This window comes from Orbicella franksi, chromosome 2 (genome assembly GCF_964199315.1).
Source record: "Orbicella franksi chromosome 2, jaOrbFran1.1, whole genome shotgun sequence".
In the NCBI taxonomy this organism is placed as follows: Eukaryota; Metazoa; Cnidaria; class Anthozoa; order Scleractinia; family Merulinidae; genus Orbicella; species Orbicella franksi.
Genome location: NC_138146.1, coordinates 20004106 through 20019413, shown reverse-complemented (window position 1 = coordinate 20019413; position 15308 = coordinate 20004106). Strand labels below are relative to the sequence as shown.

Sequence of the window (15308 nt, the reverse complement as noted above, 5' to 3'; positions counted from 1 at the left end):
ATCGTCCACCTTTCCCGTAAACAGCCACGGAAAAGGGGCGGGATTGTTATTCCTGACAAGTGTTCTGATTGACCAAAATTATGTCGCCGTAGTTGTGATCTTAATCACATTTAAATCAAGCACGGAAACAGATATCTTCGTTTCTCTAGAATACATCGTTTCAGTAAGACTTAGGAACATTTAAGTCGCCAATTATTTCTACCTGCATGACATTTTAATTTCCTTTTCTTTCCGTGTCACGAAATAAAATTTAGTTTCGAGAAGTTGTTTTTGCTGAACATGTTTACCTTGTGAATTACATGCGTTTACCCTGATAACATTCATACTCACCGAATCACTCTGAAACGGAAAACAGTACCATTTCTTTGTTGAACTAAACAAAGCTAACTGCTTCCATCGCATTGGTGGACAAATCGCGTGGTGTGGCGGTGTCTCTACTTCGAAAAGATATTTCTTTTTCACTATCACTATCAAGTCCAGTTCGCAGTTTTCTTGTGTAAGATAATACCGAGAAACGAGAGTTTCACTGAAATGTTGCAAATGACACATTTTGTTGCGATGCACCGAGTTTTGGCTGAAATTTTGCCGCCGTATTTACATTAACAATTACGAACTTTACTCTGATTGGATATTACAAATCACTATGTAAATAGTTCACCCCTGAACTGAAAACAATACCGTTTCGTTTCTGAAGAAGCGAAACAAGAAACAATGACTACTGACTTAAAAACAAACTATGATACTGAGAAAAACACCTCAGATGTTGAAAAAAAATCAAGAATAGTCATAAACAGAACTTCGAAGATGACGCAAACAACATGCAATTGGACAAAGAGGATACTCAACGAAGCAAAATGAATAGTAAATATCTAAGCGAAACTCTTGTGTTAAAACATCCTGATTCTTTTATTTACTCTTATTGTTTTCAATAAAGTTACTTGTAAAGTACGATTTGATATTGCGATACGAAGCCCGAGTAAACGCTCGTCTAGTTTTGAATTTTAACTTCAGGCGGCGTCCAGTACTTTAGGTAACGATTTGACTTGGCAAACGTAGCAATCTTGGGCAACGTTTGTAAAAGAAATGACAATCTAAATTAGTAAAAAATAGGGGCGTTATATGTCTCAGACGCATAATATGTCCAAAAAGTGAACTGATCAGGGCTATGGCCGGCTATAGCTCTGCTCGTGTGTTATTAGTCTTGGTACACTTTTTAGCCTCCCTTCGGAAACATCAGCGTAAAACGATCAAAACCCGGAAATTTTGGAGAATATTATTTTTTTCAGTGGAAAAGATCGCTGTTTTAATTTGTTTAGCCGGAGGGAGATTCCAGCTCTAGTAGATGCTCTACATATAATTTCCGACAATATGCTGTTCGACATGATCTACTTCGGCATCGCATTGGAGGTTACTATACTTATAGCGGCCCGAAATTTTGCACGGCCCAGTCCTCTCACATTAGCTTGAGCTCTCAAAACATAAGCTTTGTGGGCTTTCATGCTTCTTGTACTTAGCTAGACGCGTCAGGTTGGACGTACTGCACCTCTTCTTACAGCCATTTTCTATCTGCTTGTTACTAACGATGTGTACCTTACAAATCCAGGTACTAGGTGAAACTGAACACATGTTAGTCTCCCGGGGGGGACTTGTATATGAAGGGAGTGGGGATGCTCGTCGTCTCGCTTAGGGATGTAAATTTGGCCTCACTTAGGGTGTTCTGAACAAAACGCCATCAAATGTAGCCCAAATGTAGCCCAAATGTAGCCATGAAGGTCTCGTTTAGGGTTTCTTGCGAAGAAATATAAAAACATATATTTATATGTTTTAAATATGGTCTCTTTTAGGGGTCAAAAATCCTGGGCCACGCCATGATTGGGGGTTTATTCAAAATTTCCGACGAGCATCCCCACCCTTTCATATGCGAAGTCCTCCCCTCCCGGGATTAGTCTTTAGATAACCGAGAACTTACATAGTTGCGAATTGCTTCGAGACCTTCGAGCTTACTGAATACATATATCTTATTAGATGTTTTGGTGTGTAGTATCCCCGTATATTTTTACGAGTTGTGCCGTATTTTGACGAGTCCTTAGGGAGAGTCAAAATACAAACACCGAGTAAAAATATAAAGCGATACTAAACACCAAAACATCTAATAAGAAATTTTTTATCCAACTGCTGTAGTCAATAAATTTATCAGTGAAAGAGGGAGAGAGTGACAGTGTTGCGTGCGCGCCGACCTGTCCGGCAAACAGGTTTTCTACATTACAAATAACTGTACAATATCGCTGTATATTTGTACTGTTATTTGGACGGTATTCGATCGCTTCAGTTGGGTAACAAAGCCAAATACCATCACATGGTCTCTTCAGTGACTGACCTTTTACCAACCTCGTTCCCAGGGTCTCTCATCTTACCGCCCCCTGGAGCGAGCGAAGAGGGGGCGGTAAGATGAGAGACCCTGGGAACGATGTTGACCTTTTACAGCTTATTGCTGATGGGCATGCGACTTCGATAACTTTCAAACACCGTATCGGAATCGCCTACAACCGCTAACGTTCATCTTCTCTACTATTGAAATAAAACTACGCGCGGTCACCAAAAAATGGGGAGCATGAAGTATATGTTAGCGTCAAATGACTTACTGACGACATTAACGAATTTCCAAACTCCAGCGAGATTATTCCGTACAAGCTCGTACAGAACGTTTCAGTCTGTGCGTAGGCGTTCAAAGGGGAAGAAGATGGAAAAACTAGGAGCGCGTGAACGGTTGTCACTAGCAAGCTAAAAAAAAAGTCCTAAACAAACACGTACAGATATATCGTTAAGGTGATATATAATTTTTTTTTCTTTTTAAGGAGAAGACTACTGAGTAATGCCGACTACAAATGTCAGTAATAGAATAATGACATAGAAAATACAAAAATTTAAATGAGACGAAATAAACTAAAATTTAAAGAAGTGTATCAGCCCACCATCCTCCGGTTAATAAAACTGCAGCCGAAAGTCTAGCGTGGGACGGCGAAAATTGTGAAAAGGAAAGAAGCACTTTTGCACTAAGCCAGTGTGGTGCAGTAATTTCTCCTGTAAATTCCGCACAGTATCCAATATACTCACAAAAGTCTTAAACCCAAAATTCTTGAATATTATGCACCCTTTGCTGTCGTTCCGCGTGACCAAGCTTGCGTGACCAGCACGTGTAACGTGATAATGATGCTGTCGAACTCCGGTCAGGCGTTGTTTCAATTCAGTGCACGTAGGTGTGTAAAAATCATTGGGGAGTGAAACTATCGTTTGTCTACGTAGTCACAACAGTAATCAGGTGTCGTTTCGATTACCCAATGGCAGAAACTAAAGGAATGGCAATGCTTGCAGTTGTGCACTTGATTCTCTATGCAGGTAAGAAGCGTGAGTCGAATAGCTTCCGTGAAGTAAACAGCAACAACGATTCGTGTGCTAATTTCAGTTTTCCGGTTTCGGTTTGAGCGCCAGCACAAACAGGAACGATCAGAAGATATGTTTAACTCAGTAACACTTCTGGAGTGCGTGAAAATTAAGCGATGTTTACTTCGTTTGAGTCATCATCTACTAAACAGAGCAGTGCTTTCATATATCAGCGAAGAAATATATTTTAACATTCGTTTTGATAACTTGAAATCTAACCTTTGGAACATTGTTCCGTGCTTTACCGTGTAGTATTCACTTTCATATCCCGTCCGCTATGATAATGTACTGTATACTGCACACTGCGGGTGAAAGAGCGATCTCGGAAGCGAAATTCACGTGTTGTATTTGCCATTATATTAATTTAATCCCTTGAACAGCAGCTGCAACATATGAATCGTTTCTTCTTGCGCCACATGTTTTTATCAGCTACTTCTCAGAAAAAATCAGGTGTTTTTTTTTCCTTCTCCCGAGCCGGGCCGGGGGTGAAGCACAATTGGCAAATGCAATTGCGAAACGAAATGTAATAATATCGTGTTGATTACAGCGACTAATTATGTATTTTATTGCATGAATTATGTGGTCCCAGACGTGTCCAACGTCTGCGCAAGCTGCAATGATTATTCATTATTTGAGTGAGCTATTCAGTTCTAGAAGCTGATCTCACTTACTCTTCAATTCTGTCACAGACTTGATTCGCGGTGAAGTACTTATTTTCTACAAACTATGAATACATGTGTACGACATTGGTTTTCTTAGTTCAGCTTACTTGAGCTTTCGAAAGTCCAATATCTCAACATAAACATTCTCTCTCGCCAAATGAACGGCATAAGCGCTAAACTAAGAAAACATGTCTCAACATATCCGCTTTGGATGAGGCTGAGCTTCATTAATAACATACTCCTAGTTGGTCTTAGTTACATCACCGAATTTAGCCAGTTTTTACAGAGTCAAAAGCCTATTAATCGTTGCCGTGCATTCCTGTTTTTATGTTATTACTTAGTGTAAGTACATCATATTAAGGTGCACAACATCTCATTACTTTCGTATCAGTCTTTAAAAACTAATTAATCACGTACATAGATTAAGGCCAATGAAACAAAGGAACCATTTCAAAGACAACGAAAATTAGTAATTTGCCGCAACAGAAAATGAAAATGAGAAAATATGCAGCCAGACTGTTCATAGACGAGCTATTTTCTTAGTAAATTGTACTCAAGGCGACAAGTGTTTCCTGTGTTCGCGTCTCGTCAGCAATTATCATTTCAGTATGTAAGCAAACCCAACCAAGCCTGCTGCAAGCCAGATCCCTATTGGCCGGCGTTTTAATTAAACACCTTTGGTGTTCCTTGGCGTCACCGTTAACTTATTTCCATTTTTAATCGGTCTCGTTTTTGTTTTGTTTTATCAATACGTTGCTTTGTTTTCTAGCTGGTAAATTTCTGTTTGTGTTTTACGTTTCCCTGGAATGAAGGTACAATGGAATCCTTATTAGTTAATTCCTTGAACCGTCTATTTCTGAAACCTTCACGATAACCAGCGAACAAAAAGTCATTTCTTTGCGATTTGTTTCACGGTTATTTTACTCCAGACATTTCGAACTCCCGACTCGAACTAATTTTCGTTTTCCTTAGAATTCAAAAATTCTGAATTCCATTGTAATCGCGCACAGCACAAACAAATTGAGATTTACGTAGATTCTGTAATTAAGCCGATATGCAACGTTATGATGCACAGCTCTTGTCTTTTAGACGCTAAACTTGGTAAGGCCCCCAGGGTTTGTAGATTAGAAGGCATTCTGTGAAGTGGTTGATACAATAGAATTCCATGGCGTGTTAATAACAACATGACTATAGCTTTATGGCTTTTCTACGATGCATGGTAGGAGAAAACATCTGCGACTTGCCCACGCAAATCACACCTGCTTGATTGGATGTTCAACCTTTATGCACACCAGTGATCTGTGTTCTTTTCATAAGCAACTTTGGTTGTTTGCACTTATTATTTCGTTTCATTCATTCAGGTTTTGTCGCCTCATCTTCTGACAAGAATACCTTACATGCCATTTTCAGCATGGGTGGAATTAAGGGTGACGTGGTCTTTTCCCAGCCCCAAGCCAATGGTCCTACAACTATCATGGTCAACTTAACAGGCGTCAACGAGACACTGACATGGAACATTCATCAACTGCCCATGATCTACGATGGTAATGCAGCTATGAGCTGCGACGTAGGAGCTCTCTTTGATCCCAAAATGGCTAAGGAATCTCCAGACTACAATGCCAACTGCCTTTTTTCCCGTCCTGAAAAATTTGACTCATGCGCAGTTGGAGACTTGGCGAAAATGCTTGGCAACCTGACTGGAAACAGCGCTCAGCGAAATTATACAAATCCGCAATTGATGATTCCGATCACAGGCCCATACAGCATCATGGGGAGGACACTAGTCCTGTATAGTGGCACCACAGCCAAGGCATGCGCACTGATTACTCCGGCCCAGTCCATGGAAACAGCCGTCGCTGTTTTCAAATTTCCAGTTGCGGGCTTCGTTTATTTGAGACAAGTTGACGAGAACTCAGACACCTCTGTTTTTGTTGATCTTTTTTTCGTCAACAATGCGGAGTCAACACATGAGTTTAGCTGGCAGATTAATCAGGGCGTGGTTAGTGATGATTCCTCTGATCCATCTTTGTATTGCAAGAACGTCGGTGAAATGTTTAACCCAAAGGGCATTAAAGATGAAAACTGTAACCAGACAATGCATGACAATTGTGCCATTGGCGATCTCACGTCCAAACATGGCAACGTCTCTGTCTCTGTGGCAACTGCTATGCAATCATCAACAAAAGCGGCCTTCACCGATACTAACTTGCCCCTGAACGGGGCTAACTCGGTCACTGGAGAATCTATAGTGTTGTTTTCGGACAGCGACGCTAAAAACCCTGTTGCCTGTGCAAAGATTGTCCACTTACAACCCAAAACACAGGAAGCTTCGTTCAAGGCGGATGTCAATGAGGGTGTGAGTGGTAAATTTAAGTTTACTCAGTTGTCTCCTTTTGATCCTACAACAACAGAAATCAACCTGAGTGGCCTTCAGAACAAGGCTGAAGGGTATCACGTGCACGCATACCCCAGTCCGTCGTATAAGCATTTAACACCGAGTGAAGCATGCGCTGGCCTCATTGCTGGAGATCACTGGAACCCTTTCAACATTGATATTAACACAAGCCCTGCAGCAGGCACAGGTGAACATTAATTTGTCCTTTCCGTCTTATTGTTATTGCTGTTGTTTTATTCAGAATTAGATTTCAAGCTGTCGTTGCTGACGTTTTAATCCTCATACATGTAACTTGACAGCTTTCAGCACAACTGATGCCGGGGGGGGGGGGAGAATCCCATATAACAAGGACAGGGGTGATCTCCGTAACTTTTAGGCGTTAAAAAAGCGGTTTTGGTACCTCTTAGGGTGTTCAGCCTCAAAACTTCCACAGCGGGAGCTCACGCGGTATCCTTCAGGGTTTTGCGCCGAAAAAAAAAAATCGATTTCCTTTACTGTTTCGTTTATAATGAGCAACTTAAACTAAACAGGATAGATATTTCTGACAATACTTTCAAACTTTACGAGTAGTGGGTAATCAAAGCAATCGTCGTTATTGCGTTTAAAAATTATGAAAGTGTCAGTTGATGTGCTGTTTTAGAAGTGGTGCCTCTTAGAGGTGGAAAAATTTCAAGCCACGCCCACAAAACAGGATCTTGGTACTCACTTAGGGGTTCTTTTTAAAATTTCCGACGAGCACGTCACCCCCGTCCTTTTTATATGGGAGTCCCCCCGGTATTGATGCTGTTTGACATCGTTGGTGGAAAGGGCGTGAGCTGTTGATGGGTGAATGCATTATGATGTCCCAAGGCTACATCACGTGAAAAATAGTCTTCGCTGACGCTGGTCACCCTAACCTGAGTGCGAGGGAATTTTAGGAGGGTGAAACAGTCATCAAAACGATATTTTTTACTAAAAGCTTGGATTCGTCCTCTTCCGATCAAACATAGCGGGTCTTAAAACGTTTGAATCTTTTAATTCCTTTTTTCATCCAAGTTTGCGTTCTTGGGCAGGACAATTTCCTATCAAAATGTCTCACTCCACTCAGATGTATAAATGCGTACAGGTGCAGTGTATAAATTCTGGGTGGTGGGGGAGGGGGTGGTGGTAACCCTAAGATGGACTAGCATCCCATCCAAGAGTAGCCTGTGAATACAGCTGCCTCTCTTCGCTCGCTAAGTTACGTTCAAAGTAGGCTAAACATAAAACCAACATAAGCTTAAATGATCTTTTATTTTTATGAAAACAAAGAAAATTGTGATGAAATTCTAAAGAGCGTGAAGCCTTGGTAAAAACGGTCTTTAATGTCAGTCTTGTCTGTGATAACAAATCCGCCAATTTCGCCGCGCTTCGTTTGAACTTGTTGGGCGACATGGCCCACGCAATTCTTGCTGGCGGTAATGAAGGGCTGGATTATTCTATCTATTTAAAATTTGACTGGATGATAAACACCAGCCTTTTTTACTTTTATTATAAGACAGATTTCACTGGAATCTTTTACACCTGTACTCGTCTTTCGAATGTAAAAGCGATATCAGCGTTTACGTCTAGCTGAGTACGCGAAACACTAGATAATCTGAATCAGTTGCAAAAACGGACAAGAACGGACTTGGCCGTTCGAAGATTTTAAAATCATCTCTGCTTAACTCTCTTCCACAGGAACAGACGATGAATATGAAATCGGTGACTTGAGTGGAAAGTATGGGTCTTTCCTAAACCTCACGACCTACAACGAAGAACACACGGATTACAATCTACCGCTATTTGGCGTAAACAGCATCCAGGGTCGCTCTGTTGTCATCCATTTACAGAAGATAAAGGACGCAAATAAGCGGTGGGTTTGCAGCAACCTCGTACCTGTTGTCGAACCGCAGACCACTTTCGTCATGAAAGCCACCGCGAATTTCACTGGACCTACACTGACAGGAGTTGTTTTAGTGGTAAGTTAGATCGATAGCATCCAACTTGTTTGACCAAGTTACATTTCCTGTCATTTCGTTGGTTAGAAACGACAATAACAGTCATTACTTTTATCGTTGTATGGATTTTACTTCTTCATAGATCACCCACTTTGATTCGCGCACGCAGGAATTTACTACAAGACCGGGCGGTCACCCCAAAACGCAGACCATGCAGACTGCAGACTGCAGACTGCAGACCACAGACCGTGCAGACCATGCAGACTGTGCAGACTGAATACTTTTTTTTCTTATTCTTGTTTTTGCATTTACTTTTGACTCGCATATTTTTTGGTCCTTTTCAATTATATATCAGAGTGTTTGTTATCCACAGACCACGCAAACTCGGTGGTATGTGACTGTTGATTTGTTAGAGATTTTGCAAGGGAACTCCCTTTAGTCCTAAATATACTTAAGTAAAGCTATTTTAAAATGTAGAAATATACTTCACTTGTATCTTGTATTATAGTGTCACACGTAACATACGCATTTTGTACTCTTGGTGTACAAAATGTAATTCCAAATGGCTCTCGGAGTGTGACTGCGATCACGCGAAAAAAACCTAGTGCATGATAAGATCGCAGAAAACCGAATATCATTTGAAATTCTTAGCGCAGTACGGTTTCCGTGATGAGTTGATGCGATGGTTAATATATCTGTCCTTATGTCAGTTGTGTTTTTGTGGCGATTTAGACTACGGGTTGAGTAGTCCCTCTTTCGCTTAGTCCATCGTGCGTGACGCATACGGAATACCTCGAGGAAAAAATTTCATGCGAGCATTTTTTCCCTCGAGGTTTACTTACGGTCACGCTCAACTAAGCGAAAGAAGGAATGCCCCTAGTCTAATGGCGATTCTGTACTTTGTGGAGCAAAAGCGATTTGTAGGACAAGGTCGCTTAGAGTCACCGTCCTTGCTTTGTTTTATGAATCAGTTAAGAGGAGAACGAAGACTAAGAAAATCGAAAAAAAAAAAAAAAAACCACAACAACAAATTAGACAAAATAAATAAAACCACAAACCCGTCAGAAATTGACACAATATTTGCGCCCAGAATGTATTTAAGTTTATTTTTATGCTTGGTTTTAGTATATTTACGACCAGTTAAGGGAATTTCCCATAGAAAGTCTATTAAACGCGTGAATCAACAGTCAGATGTTGAGTTTGTGCTGCCTGTGGATAAATAACAAACATTAGGACATATTGAACACTATTTTGTCACTAGAAGCGAAAAAAGTGAGTCACGTGTTAGAAGAAAAGTACTCAGTCTGCACAGTCTGCACGGTCTGCAGTCTACATGGTCTGCGTTTTGGGGTGACCGAATCAGGGATTCTGGTCTCACGTAGGGTGTTGAAGACGAAGAATCACGACTTTTAGCTTTCAAATTTTCTTTTAGGATGCACTCGAAATAATAATAATAATAAGCTAATAATCGAGCCTTTTCCGTTTTAAGTGGTATCTTTTAGGGGTTAAATAAAGCCTGAGCCACGCCCAGATTGGTCTCCTTTAGGGGTTTAATTGAAATTTTCCGACGAGCATCCCAGACCTTTTCATATAGGAGCCCCCCCCCCCCCCCCCAGGTACAAGACCCGCCGGGCTACAACATAACCAGTCTCACCGGCAATTTTGTTGTCTGAAAGACAAACAACAACAATAACTTTATTTACCCGTACATTTACAGTTTTTTTTTTTATAAATATCAGTGAAATGTAAAGACAAAGAAAAAAAAAGTGTACTATATGAGTCTGGAGACTGAAGTAACCAAGGGTTTTCTAGTCAGCCTCCAGTTATTATGTTTCTATGGAGATTTAAGAGAAAAAAAAGCTATTAAGAGAAGGAGATATGTACATAAAATTGGAAAAAAGGAGCATATAGAAATATTACTTGTTTTCAGAATGTTGTTCAGACAGCAAATATAGTTTCAGATGTTTCGAGAAGTTGAAGGTGAAAGAGGCGGGAGCATTGTGGAATAGTGTAATGTGAGGAACGCTGGGCTCATTGAATCACTGCGATTGTTTGTCTATACTTTCTCTACTTAGGATCAGTATTTTTCCAGCAAGCCCAATACCGCCGGTGAAGAGACCTCGATTTACATCGACGTCACGTACACTGTAGCCCCGAACAACGAAACAGTAAGATATTTTAGAGCACTGTTATATTATTACGGTATATTTATTAGACTCCGACTGTTGTATCTTCCAAATGGAGTGGTTGATAATGCGGGTAATAATTTTCCTTATTACACGACTAAGTTACTTCAAGGGTCAATATTAATATCGACCAATGAGACTGCTCCATTACCGGTCCAATATTCCCTAAATACAGTGGAACCCTGCCTTACGGTCAACTCGTTAATGCTACTTTTTCGTCCCGGCGAAACGCCCATACATTTTCTCATACGAAAGCCCGTAAATACGGCCACTCGAACCAGGTATTTTCATCTTTCCATAGTTAATATTGTATGTATTGATTGAAGTTTTATTATTACTTTTTTTTAATTATATCTGCGTTCCCGATGCTTATAAGAGAACAGTTGTTTACAAGTGCAGCTGTTATATATCTGTTGAGAATTCACTCAATTTCGACCGGTCATCGATGAAATTTGACCCTACCCCGTTAATACGGCCAAATTTTCATGGCCCGTTGGTGGCCGTCGTAACGGGGTTTTACTGTATTGGACGGGGCACTGTCCCGAATGATCCCTCGCCGCCACTATTAACGTTTTGTTTGGTTGTTTTGTCGCTTACTTAGTGTCCCAAAAGAAACCCGTTACCCTTGACAAATATTTCTCTTTCTTTTCATTCTCTTTTCCTTGTTGTCCTTTGAGAACTTCAAACGTGAGTAAACCCTAAGTCAAATCTCAGAATTGGGGGCTGGAAGTTTACGGTGTCTTTCCAGTGATCGCGATCCGGCATGGGTTTTTGATCATTTTCACTCATATAATAAATCTGTTATCAACCAATCTTGCTCGGGACCTTATTGGGAGAATATCGCCCCTTGGTCTTTTCAATACGGATCTCGCTGCGCTCGGTTCGTGTTGTCAAAACCTCGGGCTGATATTCTCCCAAAACGGCCCTCGCGCTTGGTTAATAAGTAGTTAATCAGTATATATCGTTTCTTTAAACAGACTGGTCACAAGTGGGACGTACATGACAGTCCAGTGGGTGGAGACGCACGTGCGGCAGACCTCAACAAGAGATGCCTGAGTTTGGGGAGAAATTTTAATCCGTACGGGGTTAATACTCAGGTGGGAACATATAATTTTTTAAACACGTGTATCCGGCTTTAATCTTGTAGCTATTTGGTGAAAGTCCGAAGGATGCCTACTACTTACAATCTTTAATCGTGTAACACGCAACAGAGGTCGAGCGAATGATTTTAAGCTTATAGTTTTGGTGAATTTATCACTCCGGTTGACATTTTGCTTTCCATGTTTCTCCAGCCAGCTGGGCGTTTACATTGACAATTAATTACCGCGCTTTGTAGTATATTTTTAAGAAGCTCTAGTCATGTATTAACTTTTCTTATTACATATTTGATTTCGCATCTTTCTGCCTATTTAGGGAAGTTACTCCACCGCCTGCAGACCAACTAACATGCTTCGTTGTGAATCAGGAGACTTATCTGGTAAACACAATACTTTTACGGTGGGCGGTCGCCGGCAGTTCTTCAATGATGTCAACCTTCCATTATTCGGCAGAAACTCTGGTAATGATAATACTCTAACAAACAAATTCTTTTTTCTTTCTTTCTGTCTTGGCTTCTTTTTGACACTATCTTTGTCTCAGACCAGATAAACGCGGCCTTGAACGTATTATTGAGCCGTTGGCCTTTTCAGGCTTGTACATCCTGCACCTTATGAAAGGTGCTTTAGCCAAATAATTGGCGTGTTGAACGTCTCGATCAAACTGTCCGAGCCCTGTCCAGCTGCCTACTTTCCGTAACAAACTTTGGAGGGGTTACCCTTCACCTTGTGGTTAAACAGGCTTATAGCTACTCTTGCTGATCTCAAAACGTTGCTACGGTACGTTTTATATTATATGTCTTTTTATTTACCAGTCGTTGGTCATGGCATCGCAGTGAACGATAAACTTGGACGAAATGGTCGTCTTGGTTGCGCAAATATCACGGCTGACTCGTCTCTGTTTGTAGAGAAATCCCTGGAGTACAAAAAAGAGAATGACTTTTCCAGGTAAATTATATAACATCAACGCGGTATTAAATATTACATTGCATAGGTTGCATTAAAACTGAGCGCGCTGGTACAACAGTTAAAATTCTACCATATTAGCAAAATCGAAATGTGGGCTGTGCAGTATCTGAAACGCGTATACTTATGTACTGGCAGAGGAAACAAGCAGTCTTTGCAACCAATCAGGAGGAAGACAAATTCTCGGATGCATGGTTTCCCGCGCTGAGCACTGCTGCATGTTTTTCGAGTTGTTTCGTTTATCATGATTGCATTCTTCGCGTTTCCACCTGTAATTGGTTCGACCTTACAACAGTCATTACAACACCGCTGACCGCAACTGACATAATAGATTTTCTGTGCGAAAAACGGCTCTTTGTGATTTATCAAATTTGCTCATTCCTTTTCAGTGCCCATTTTGTCGACACCATGTCTAAAGCCTTAGAAATTCCAAAGTGGCGACTTTTCAACATTCGGACAGAGAAGGGCGACGAGGAGGGATGTCTGATAGTCAAGTTTGGCATCATTGGCAAAGGTAATTCCGCCCTTCCCCACCAATAGCACTGTGGTTTACTCCTTCTGTAATCATTTATGGAATATCAAACTGGCAAGCATGTGACAAGTCGTGTGGTAGTGCAGTACTGTATTCGTGAACCTTAATTCCCTTACACACTCTCCATATAACGTTTCTCGTTTGGGTTAGATTGCACCTCATTCTGGTAGACTAGAAAGAGATTCCCAGTAGAAAAAGCTTCGTACTAGCAGGCAATAGCTGTAGACGCGAGTTTCTTTATGGTTTTCGCTTCCATATTGTCTACTACTGTCTACTGGCGATCCACACAGTGCGACTGTGATTCTCCTGCGTTAGCTTCTGTAAAATGAGGGGGTGACTGACCCCCAACAGTACTGCCAGAGCCCCTATTTGCCAGTTTGTTCAGGGTTCCTGCCAGGATTACTGCACTTCCTCCTGACAGGCAGTCCCCTACTCCACTGTTGCCCACCTCCCACGAACGAGGACGTTGGGGGATGGACTTTGGGAGGTAACATTAAGAATGCTGCTTTTCTGTGTTGACCTAACACGTACCAAAGCTCTGCTGTAAATAAGGCTAAGAAGGTAGACTAGGAGTAGTTTTTGTTCCTGAAATCCTGCGCGCGCGAGACTGAGTTAAGATTATGCAAATTAGGAAAAGAAACGATCGATCATCGCACGCTTGAAAGTCGTCTCACGCTAGGAAAGAAAGAGACTGCTGGCAGTCTTCAAAGAAGGGTACTTTTCCACTACGCTTAGTATCTTGCCCTTCAAACGAGATTGTGAATAGCTGACTCACTAACAGGAATTACACGCAGACTAAAGTTTATGTTTCTCGTTCACCTGGCTTTTGCCCGCTTCTCAGAATTTGAAAGATTGAATCAGGCTAAATAAATATGTTGCAAATTGCAACATGATTAAACAAAACTAAATACCGTCTGCAGCTATTATGAACTGCTGCTTGTAGTGTAATTTATGGCAGTCTGGAGATTATGTAGAATTTTAAACGCCTTCATTGAACCAAGAAGCGAGTGTATGCTTTGTTCGAGGGGTCTAAAGGCTCCGTTTCACAGGAGTCTTCTAATTCTTGCTTGACAACTGAAGATGGTCCCATACACTGGAATGTCTTGTTTTAGACTTTTTTTTTACGTATTTTTACAGCGGATCAATCTAGTCAACCTGTGAAGAAATTTGATGATATCCTATCAAACAAGCCAGAAGACCTCAAAGAGTATCGCCCGAGCAAGGACTGCGGTAAGAATAGTCAGAGTGTTTCTTGTAAAAACATAACAGTTGTGATAGAGGCGGGGTGGGGTGGGGGCCGGTTTAGGCAAAATCATTTTCTGCTTGCACTCATTGCAGTGATGATGTTCTCTATTTCCAGAGCCGGAGACTACTGGATCAGGTGGCCATCTCGTGAACTCCTTCCTATTGGTCGCTGTTGCTATGGCAACAAGTGTCATGAAAGCACTGCGACTGATTTGAGTTCAAATTTACAAACTTTGACGATGGTTAACCACTGAAGAAGTCACGTTTCTGCCTAGTTCCAAAGATCCGTAGAATTTTTTTTGAGAGTTCGCGTATGTTTTTAGTTAGATTATGCAATTTGCCAAACATGCTGTGTTAAAATGTTAAAAAGCTATTGCACTATTTTTCATTTTTTCTTCTCACACCTTGATGTTGAATTCTATTCGGGATAGTCACCGCTGACACAAGCAGATTGACGGCGCGTCTAAATAAGAAAGTAAAGGTGTGAGGCAAGACAGAATAGACGAGTGTTAAATCTTCTGTTGCCGTAATGAAATTAGAAAGGAATTTGTGAAACAAAGAAGGCATTAGTTGCTGGCAACCTAATTAGATTAATGCGAATTGATGTGGTGCTAATAAAGAAACTCCACTCTCATTGTGTCATACGAAACTTCATCTGGGACCCGACTACCGTATTTTCCATGGATATTGATGACGTCATTTCGCGATTTTTCACGGTTGTTTCTGCTAGTAGTCAGTTTATCTATATAATAAAAAGAAAATTACACGGTAGCGTCAAGATATGAATTTTATTTTTTCGCCGTTTAATATCCTCTATTTAATATTAGTA

The 15308-nt window shown here is 41.0% G+C and overlaps 2 protein-coding genes across 2 annotated transcripts in view; one reads left to right on the top strand and one right to left on the bottom strand.

Moving 5' to 3' along the window:
• Positions 1–15308, bottom strand: part of LOC145478498 (uncharacterized) — a 93647-nt gene that overhangs the window by 21550 nt on the left and 56789 nt on the right. The gene's annotated exons all lie outside the window — the stretch shown is intronic.
• On the top strand, positions 3015–15260 carry LOC145478504 (uncharacterized). Its single transcript, XM_081456546.1, has 10 exons — positions 3015–3396; positions 5465–6685; positions 8197–8477; positions 10532–10624; positions 11620–11739; positions 12056–12200; positions 12552–12684; positions 13092–13216; positions 14372–14464; positions 14595–15260. The coding sequence occupies exons 1-10, from the start codon at positions 3339–3341 to the stop codon at positions 14693–14695; spliced, it is 2370 nt and encodes a 789-aa protein (XP_081312672.1). The 5' UTR covers positions 3015–3338; the 3' UTR covers positions 14696–15260.

Coding starts and splice junctions, on each gene's coding strand:
- LOC145478504 (XM_081456546.1), top strand. CDS start 3,339: ATGGCAGAAACTAAAGGAATGGCAATGCTTGCAGTTGTGCACTTGATT. Junction 11,740..12,055: donor CGTACGGGGTTAATACTCAG/GTGGGAACATAT, acceptor CTGCCTATTTAG/GGAAGTTACTCCACCGCCTG. Junction 12,201..12,551: donor ATTATTCGGCAGAAACTCTG/GTAATGATAATA, acceptor TTTATTTACCAG/TCGTTGGTCATGGCATCGCA.